Source organism: Simochromis diagramma, unplaced genomic scaffold (assembly GCF_900408965.1).
Source record: "Simochromis diagramma unplaced genomic scaffold, fSimDia1.1 OVJJ01000131.1, whole genome shotgun sequence".
Taxonomy (NCBI): Eukaryota; Metazoa; Chordata; class Actinopteri; order Cichliformes; family Cichlidae; genus Simochromis; species Simochromis diagramma.
This window is the reverse complement of record NW_024387200.1, coordinates 7716629-7726910: the sequence shown is the minus strand read 5'-3', so window position 1 is coordinate 7726910 and position 10282 is coordinate 7716629. Positions and strand designations below refer to the sequence as shown.

Sequence of the window (10282 nt, the reverse complement as noted above, 5' to 3'; positions counted from 1 at the left end):
AAATCTAAACATGTACAGTTATGAAATAACAATAAAAAAACAAAAATGAATTTTAAGAAAATGTAAATATATTTATACTTAATATATAGTCTATCATTATAATCTATAATTTGTTTGTTGTGAAATGTTGAAAACTTGAAAAAACCGCTGCATTACATCCAAAAGGCAATCGATTGAGCGAGCCACAGGTTGGCGCATGCGCTGAATAACTTTTCCGCGTACTGAGCCGAACTTCCTCATTGAGGGTGCTAACAGCAGAGAACTCGACAGTCTTGCGACGATTGTGACTGAAACAGCACAGCGCGTTTCTTTTCGCTTTATTCGCCAGCCTCACAAATGTCGAAGCCTCCTCCCAAACCAGCCAAGCCAGGTAAGACCAAAACTACGAGGACATGTTGTTTAAACTTAACCCAAACTTGTGACGTGTTTATACGAGGACAACGCACCTTGTTGGCGTTAAACGGTTAATGGGCGGGCGCTCAACACTCCTCCACGGGCTCGGTTGATTTCTGTTGTTTGTCTGTGAAACCTTGTTTAGGTAATAGAAAGACAGGTCTTAAACTTTAATTGGAAGCCGTGTCGCTTTATCGCTAGCCCTGCCAGGACCGCGTTGGAGTTATTGAAAGCGCTTTCTGGCCATTCAGTACACTGACGGGGCCATCCAGCTCTTACCAGCAGGCCTCTGTCACTTCCCTATTTCCATCACTCATGCAAAGAGAGCACCGCGAGTCAGTGGCTTTGGGTGAATAGGTGATAAGTCTGCGTGGTCAGTGACATCAGCTCTACTTCCTCCTTGCTCGGATTATTCTGGTAACCTCTTCCCAAACCTTACTTACCAACGTTAGAGCACGTCATAGCGTTAGCATTTACCTACGCACTGTGTCAGTGCAACAGGTGTACACAAGCAGCCTGTGTAGGAAGGAGAGGCGATATTCAGCTTAATAGGTATCCTTTGTTCAAAGCAACTACACAGATCTCCTGGTGCATGTGTTTGAGGCTAAAAGTGAAACTGTGACTTCTCCCTCAATAAACTTGTAATGCTGTGGCAAGTGTTTTTTGAATTTCTATTTATTAAACAAAGTGTAAAATTTCATCCATCATAGTTGTAAGTACAGCATATGTGCACCTGTGATGAAATTTTAAGGCAGCGTGATGAGAGGGAGGCAGAAAATTGTACTTTAATGTGATAAAAACACCTTTTGATTTATTGTTGTAATCATTTTTGAGCATTTCGTTTGTGCCCATGCTGCACTCTACTGCGCTGGTCTACCCATATTGAAATTGGGTGACTATTAATGTTTTTATGATTTGTAAAACTTTGGGATGTACAGAAAGACATTTAAATGTCCACAATGTCAAATCAAAGCTTTCTAAAGGAAAAAGTCAATTTCTTTACATCTTCTAGCCAATGGTTTCTGCAGTAGTGTTGGCTAATTGCACCTAGTACACTATTCTCATCTTGTGAATCAAATGTGGACGCAGGTAAATGCAGGTGTTTGGAGAAAAAAAATCTCCATCTCACAGATGGGGAGAGAAGCATAAAATAACCTTCCTCGTGTGTGAAGTTAAAGGTGGTTTATGTCTACAAACATGCTGACACAGCAAACACAGGAGCATCTCTTTACCCGCATGAAACACAATCTTTTGCGCTCCTCACAGTCCTTGACGAAGCAGTCACGATGCCTCACCTGGCTGTAGGTGAGATCGCCTGTCAGTGACAGGTGGCAGGCCGGTGGGGCTCGTGCAGGAGTAAATGATCCATCCTGCTAAAGCTATTTTATCCAGATTCAGGATTGGTTTTCTGTAACTTTCCCTTTGGTGGATGTGCTCGGTGGATGTGCTCAGTGTCTGTGCATGAATTTGCTTTGGAGGAAAAAAAAAAAAAACATTGGCAAGTGTTTGTAGCCATGTGTGACCAAATAGCACCCCGAGGTATGCGTTCAGCTTGAACAAGAGCTAGCATGTTTTCTTTTGTTTTTTTTTTGGTTGGTTGTTTTTTGCACCCACTTAGCCACATTTTTACAAGAAGGTTATGATTCTGTTTTTAAGGTATGTGCAGTTTAACAGAGGCAGCCCTGTGCAAACTCTGGTTTAGCAGATTAGAAGTTTAGATTACGTTGTTAAACTGAGCACTGAACATGACTGAGGGATCACATAACCACCATGACCAGACATGCTTTTTCAGAAGAGCTGCTGCAATAAAGTAAAATGTACAAAAAAAACACATAACTGGAATTCATTAAAAAGCTCACACAGTAATAGATGAAATATATACTGTCATTGCTTTGCTCATGTTAAGGCACAAATTTTCTTCTTTGTTTATTCATTAGATTTCTTTTTATCTTATTGTGTGCCCAGGGTTTAAAATGTAGCAAGAATTTAATTGAGTCAGCACAGGCCCTCAGTATGGGTCTGCAAAGCAGACGTGCTTACTGTGTTTGAACAGAGCTGGACTTGTGCGGCAGCTCAGCCCCCGTCAATCTGAGACACCGAGGCAGTGTGTTCACTAAACAGAAATCCTGAGTAACAGCACAGGCAGAGGGGATTTACAGGGTCCAGCGGTTAGGCCTGTGAAGTAAAGAGATCAGGAAGATGGACTCTAACTGGCCTTTGCATTTAAATGTAAGACGGTGAATCAGTCACCTTGTGTTTAGTTGTGGTGAACACCTTTAACATATAACTGTTAGACAGTTGACACTGTGATAATCTTTCAAGTTCAAGCTGAAAGGATTGATAAAATAACCAAATAAAGGCATGATTGAAGATATCAGATATGCACCAATAGTGGGGCGGACGCATATTTTTTTTTCACTGGGTATATTATTTAAAGCATATTATTAACATCTGTCTCCAATTTAAAACAAAAAACGGGTGTGTCAAAATTTTAAAAGGAAGTCCAAATTACGCTTATCTACCAGTCGATGCAAATCACAGGAAATTCTTTAACTTTGCAGGAGAGCATATTTATCCTGGTTTTGTTAACCAAAACTGGGTCGCTATTTGAGGGCTGAGTGTAACCAGCTCACTAGTCTGTTTAGTAAACTTTGTGTCTGTTGTAAACAACACAGCAGACTATATGTAACCTTACGTTAATGCCCAGAAACAGGCAGTTAGTTGAAATATAAAATGTTTATATCAAGTATTTAAATACGTTTTGAAAGCTTGACCATGGCTGTTCAAGCTTTTGATGTAGTTTAGCAGTCGACTAAAGCCACAGCATAGTAGCATCTCAGCAGCAGAGCTCAACCTCAAGTTTGAGCTACCAGTGGCCCCGAGTGCAGCTACACACAACAACCACTCACACTGTTGATGCTGTTTTTTGTGCCTGTTGTACGTGTTGAAATGTGTCTTTTTGTTTACATAATAGATAACCTCTCACCTTTGATTTGTGCACTTGAGAAAAGAGAGTAGTTTACCACATTAGAAGCTGCCTTCTGCACGCACTCACCTGTATACTCACCGGACTGAAACTAGCTGGGTGTTCTGCAGGGCTTAACCAGGAGTGGTTTCACCTCACTTTTGTTTGTCACAGAGTGCGCACACATATTGTGTCTAACATCTAGTCTGTTTTTGTCTTCACTAGGCCAAGTCAAGGTTTTCAGAGCTTTGTTCACCTTCGACCCACGGACAGTAAGAGTTTTTTCTTTGTTGAGATTGATTCTTTTTCTTTTTACTTTCATAACTTTATTCTGATCATCAATTAATCTTAGCGTTTCTCACAAGGTTAGGATGCTAGGGATGGGGTAATGCCTGAACTGTGTTTCAGCTGGAAATCTACGACATAACCAGAGAATCCTTTTAACCCTATGCCATAACCTGATATGCACCTCCCAGGAAGTGTAACTACACTTTGAGTAAACACAGCCTGCAATGACTTTGAATGGTGTGGAAGGCTGTGGTGTAGGGTTAAGAGTAGTTTTCCAGTTAGTTCGTAAGAGGCAGCTAGAAGATGGTGATGATGACGATGCAGGGGAATCAAAACAAAGTCCCAAAATCGGAATATTTGATCATAAAATCTTAATTATACTTAAATATTAGAAGATTTTATTTATACTAATATATCAATACACTCCTCCACTGGTCCTGTCTAGGCTGTCGGCCAAAACAATATTAACAGTACTTCAAACCAGTGGCTCTGGTGGGTGGGCATCAGGAAGGGCCAGTCACATTTCAGTAGGGAGTACCATCCCACCACTCTGCACGCTTCCTGCAGCTCAGAGCAGGTGTCTTGAGCAGAAGGACTGCTGTTTCAAGCTGTAATTCATGATGATGTAGGTGGATTGTATCCATCTCTGTGATAAGATCTCACTGGGGAAGTGGTTAACTGATATCGAGCATCACCACAATGGTAACCTAGACAGGAAGGTAGCAAGTACGTGAAGCTAAATTCGGGAAGGGTGGGGCCAGCTTGTTAGCAATGACTGAACTTTCAAAGTAAGAGCGAAGGGATGACTCACTGGTAAATTAGCATCAGAAGGTGTCATTTTTTTCAGACTTACTAAGAAAAAATAAATAACCTACTAAACATACCATAAAAGGTAATTCTGTTCATGTGGGCATAGCTACGTCCACACGAACAGAACTGAATCAGATCTTTGGGATTTCCTTAAATGAATGATTGCACATGCATTGAGATACCAAACCTTTCCCCCAAGTAAGCGCTATACATGGGAAACACTTTGGCAGAATAAGTCTAAACCACCGAATTGCAAACTGAGTTACCAGTTGCTTTCATGTTTTTCATGTGTTGGTCTAGATTTGGTTGCAGAAAAAAAGGGGGAGGCTGCTTAAAATACAACACAAATCTGACATTAGTGGTGAGGTCAGAAAAGTGTGAATGCCACATCCTGGGTCACTGATGGTTATAAATGGCCTGTACTTGTATAGAGCTTTACTTAGTCCCTAAGGACCCCAAAGGCTTCACACTACATTCAGTCATTCACCCATTCACACACACACATTCACACACCGGTTATCAACTTGTAACAGTGTCTTTTTATTTTCTAGCCAGATGAGTTATATTTCGAAGAAGGAGACATCTTGTACATCTCTGACACAGTAAGTGGAAACCCTAGAAGCTACATCATGTAACAGACATCTTTTATTCCACGGTTTTGTTTCCCATCGAGTTTTAATTTAACTTAAGTTTTTCTTCCTCTTTCTGTGGAATCATAATCTTGCTTTCTCTGCATTTTTTGCCTTCCTTTTGTGTTATTATTTTTCCATTTTTACACCTCCCCCCACTTCAGTGTTGTATTGAAGCAGATTAACTTATTGCTTCATTTAGTTATTAGTTTATTTTGGTCTTTTCTTTCTTAACAAATGCTTCTCTATTACTCAGAGTGACACTAACTGGTGGAAAGGGACATGTAGAGGAAGAACAGGATTAATTCCAAGTAACTATGGTGAGTACACATCTCAATTTCACAGTTAAATAGCAGATATATTAATGAGTACAGTACTATGCGGTGTAGCTCGTACAAAAACGATAGTTCTGTCCCTTAAGTTAATTTTCCATAATGCACTGATGCCCTTGTTTTGTTTTTCAGTGGCTGAGCAGGCAGAGTCTATCGACAATCCGATGCATGAGGCAGCCAAACGAGGTAGATGTCAATATTTCTACTAGTCTTTATTTGTTGCTCTTAATTCTTGGTTGAGGTGTGGCTGCATTTAGATACAGGAGGGTTTTTTTTTAATCCTAAGACAGTTCTCTTTTGTCTGTCTGTGTGACTATTATGACAGTGTTTCTGTTCCTGCTGAAAACCTGTACCACTGTTTACATTATTAGTAAAGTTCTCCATTTGACTCTGTGTGTTCGTTGTGTACATACTGGTTATTTAAACAGGCAATCTGAGCTGGCTGAGAGAATGTTTGGACAATAAAGTTGGAATAAATGGGCTGGATAAGGCTGGAAACACTGCCCTCTACTGGGGATGCCATGGAGGACATAAAGGTAGGAGTAAAGTAGTTTTTTGATGTCAGAGATTATGGATCAGCTACTTATTACATTTCAGAAATCTTAAATGTTGAGAGACACACACACACACACACACACACACACACACACACACACACACACACACACACACACACACACACACAGGGAGCTCTGTTTCCAATGAAAAGTTAAGTACAAGAAAATAGGAACTTGTTCTTTGCCCTCCATTGTTTCTCCATTACTGTTAGGTAACATTTAACATGAAATCTCTTCTCTTGTATTTCTGTACCAGATGTGGTGGAGCTTTTGCTCACCCAGCCCAATGTGGAGCTCAACCAGCAGGTGAGGCAGGTTTAAAGTCACATTCAGAAATCAGAATTCAGAAGGTTTGGAAGGAGTGTCAACAGTTTAATGTGTGTAAGGAAACCGATGTTATTCAACACCCAGTTTATCATGCTAGGAAAAACAGAGAAGAAACTGTTGTGGACAAAAAATTGATCAACAAAAAGTTCAGTGTGATGATGTCATGATTTCATAAACCTTGTGTGGTTTGGGTGAAAGTAGATGCTTGTCAGGGTGTTTGCCAGTAACAATCATGTTTTGTGTTTCAGAATAAACTCGGAGATACCCCACTGCACGCTGCCTCCTGGAAGGGTTACTCTGACATAGTGGAAATGCTGCTTAACAAGAGTGAGTATACATCCATGTTGCTTTTTTGTGTTTAAAAGAATACATTGGTCAGCAGGGTCATCTTTGCTGTTTTGCTAGAAACTCTGCAGGGATGGACGGAAAGAAATCTCCTGAAATATTTTATGAAACTCTGAGATGGGAGCGTGCGGCTTCAGTTTGAGTAGACAATAAGTGACTGTGATCCACACATTAAAACAAAGTTTTTCATGAAAACAGGTTTCATCTTTATCAGTTTTCATTGGCTGTTGTATGTACTATGTACAAATTACACGTAAAGAAAAAAAATGCTGCCAGACATTAAAATATACATAGGTAGTTCAAGACAAGGAAACTGCCGTCAAAGTACTGACATTATAGAAACATAACTAAAATTACACATCCTGTTGGGCTGATTTAAAAAAAAAAAAAAAAAAAGTAGATCTTACCACTTGAGGGAGGTAATGTGGTATTATTGAAGGAAAAGCCTGCATTTCCTGTTAAATCTACCCCGAGGATCTGGATTACTCATACTCATAATTCTTCAGTTTGTATAACAAATAACGTCTTTTTAATCCAAGCAAAGGTGGGTGGCAAGATAGACTTTCAAGTTAAAAGAAAAATTCTAGCTGCAGACCAGTCTGGATGTCAGGTGAAAATTTATGTTACTTATGTTTGTTTCAGATGCGAGAATAGACATCAGGAATAACGAGAACAAGTTGGCTGTGGACATGGCCACGAATGCCCAGTGTGCGTCGCTTATCAAAAGGAGGCAGGGAGGCCGTAAGTAAAGCTGCCGTTACGGAGCAGCCACACAGCATAACCCACACACACTCACACAATCTCACATTCACACAGTCCCAGAAACTCTCTCTGCTCAGTTAGTGTAAGTTCAGCACCTACCACAAGAGTCTCTTGTTGTAGTTACTGAGCTGATCACAGGAAGACTGAACTACAGTCAAGTGAAAAAAGTACACCCTCTTGTAATGACAATAATAATAACGGGTGAAAGCAGCACATAGCATATTACATCATGCCACCATTTATTTAACAAAAATGAAGCCAAAGTTTATGTGAAATGCTGTAAAAATTAGGTACATCTTTACTGCTTCTATAGGAATTAGAAGATTCATTGGCAGCCGTGAATGCGCGTGATTGAGAATCAGCAAATGTAACCAATCAAGCAAATTATAAAAGCAGAACTTTTGCACCTTGAAGTCATTGAGGTGACCATCAAATTGTCTGAATACCAAAGTGTTCTAGAGTCAGATGTGAAGACGGCTAAAGCTTGGCCCAAATATGGTCATGAAACAGGACAATGATCCAAAACATGGTGGCTAAAAAAAACAGGAGAGAATAAAAGGTGTTATAATGGCCCAGTCAAAGTCCAGAAATGCTGTGGCAACTTAAGAGAGCGGCACATAAATAAATGACCTCACTGAACTGAAGCAATGTTGTGAAGAAGAGCGGGCCAAAATTCCTCCCCAACAATGTGGACTGATAAAGTCCCACGCTTTGAGTCACTGTTTCCAAAGGTGGTTCTACAAGCTATCAAATTATGGAGACTATTTAGTTTTTCAAACACTGCTTCTGTATTTGTGATTTAATTATGTATACTTAAGTTTAAGATATAGTGGCATGGTGTAATAGGCAGTGTTTCTGCTCATCCAAAGTTGTATTTACCTTAGAACCTGGTATGGGTCAGATGGGGTGTAACTTGTTCTTCCTCTATATATAATATATCTCAAAACAAATGGTAGTTAAATGCACTGCACACCAAGAGTATTATATTTTTTTTTTCTTCCCCCATTCGTCAGTTGACGAAAGACATGAAGTGTACAGAGATGATGCAGTTACACATAATATGTAAAAATAGTGCAGTAACTATCCATTTCCTGTGTTGCAGAAACCACCCGCATACACAGCAATGCTGAAGAGTATTTGGACGATGAGGACTCGGACTGAGCTGGCCCCATTAAACCATTGCCTCTGTCTTCCATTGGGTTTGGGGGTCATGATCCTTGCAGAGTTTTATTACAGGACCTAAAGTGGAATTGCTGTGTAACTGTAACTTCATTTTAGTTCAGTTATTTTGTTCAAACACCTCACTCCTCTGCCCTCAGCCTCACTTCAGTGCGAGTCTCAGAGCTTTGAATTAGTCTTTTACAGTTGGCCTGCTTTTTCTACCCCGAGTGGATTTCCACACGTGGGGGATTTGTCTTGGAGGATCGATTGTGCACTGTGGGCTGAAGAGCAGAGTATATGTAGTAGCGGAAAAGGGACCAAAACTCTTAGAAACACATTCCAAACATACAGCTTATGTTTAACCTATTAAAGTGCCAATGCAGATTAAACATTGATCTGGTGTGTTTCTACTCAAGTTTTTCAAGCTCCACTTAAATTGCTGAACTACAAACATGAGCAGAAGGAATTGGAAACACATTATCACAACTACAAACCTTTATGTACATTAGGAAGACTATTAAACATGTATTTAGCTCCAACATTTCCCCCCTAATAGATTTCCCCACATATATTCTCAACACTTAAATTATGCATGCAACCGATGTGCATAAATGGGCTTAATGTGGCCGGAGTATGTGTAAGCATCTCATCTAGCAGTAAACTCACTTGTTGAACTCTATACTGCTTGTGTTTTTATAATATTTCCACCGCTGTTAAGAGCCTGCTTTCAGCTCACTGTAATTAAAAATAATATTCCTCATGTAAACTAAACATTAATCTGAACTCTTTCAAGCTTTTGATTTCCATCTTGTGAGCATATTTCTGGTTTTATTGCTGCTTTCCAACAGATTGAGGGGAAAATGTGCCTTAAATGTAAATTCGTGCGAGTGTTTGCGGTTGTTTTTCTCTTCCTCAGTGTGAACATGTTTGTCTTCAGAGATTATGAGTTTCTTAAGAGGACTGTTCAGGATTTCTGTCTGCTCTTTCTTCATTCTCAAATAAAGATTTTTTTTTTTTTTTTAACTTATAATGTACACTGAATGGATATTTTTGAAAGAAAATAGAGAAATGTGTCTTGACAGAAGCAGTGCAGTGGGATTATGCACTTACTGACCACTTTATTGGGTACACTTGTTCAGCTTTAACACAGGTATCAAATCCTTCAGTCACATGGCAGCAACTCTGCATGTAGACATGGTCTGCAGTCACACTCAGCATCACAACGGGGAAGAAACTTTGAATGTGGCTCAATCATGCAGTTTGGAAAAGTGTGGGGGATAATTTATTAGCCTATCACCAACTGAGCATCATTTAAACACTACAGCCTAAGTATTATTATTAATAAATTGTTGAACGTTATGTGTACCTGTCTTCTGATGGTTGCTCAACACAGTATGTAGTGGAACGGGAGATTCACGTTATGGATCAGCGGCACCAGCTGTACGATATCATCATCTGAAAATGGACCAAAATCTCCGAGGGATGTTTCTGGCAACTTATGAATCACATGATGAATTAGGGCAACTCAGAAGGCAAAAGGGTGTCCAACTATGTACTAGCAAGGCATACTCAAAGTGGGCAGTGAGTGTAACTAACTACTCATGGCCTCTCATCCAAACAAATTCCTCTCATTACTAAATGCACATGTGAAAACTCTAATAATTATAATAATCCAATAAAGAACATGTTCCAAAAAGTTTCCTCAGACCAACA

The 10282-nt window shown here is 39.8% G+C and overlaps 1 protein-coding gene across 1 annotated transcript; it reads left to right on the top strand.

Annotated features, from left to right (window-relative positions):
• Window positions 1-212: 212 nt before the first annotated feature.
• On the top strand, window positions 213-9596 carry ostf1 (osteoclast stimulating factor 1). The gene is made up of 10 exons (XM_040051022.1): window positions 213-370; window positions 3584-3630; window positions 5008-5058; window positions 5342-5405; window positions 5550-5603; window positions 5846-5953; window positions 6231-6280; window positions 6550-6628; window positions 7289-7387; window positions 8511-9596. Exons 1-10 carry the CDS (start codon window positions 337-339, stop codon window positions 8567-8569), a joined length of 645 nt encoding a protein of 214 aa, XP_039906956.1. The 5' UTR covers window positions 213-336; the 3' UTR covers window positions 8570-9596.
• Window positions 9597-10282: the final 686 nt, after the last annotated feature.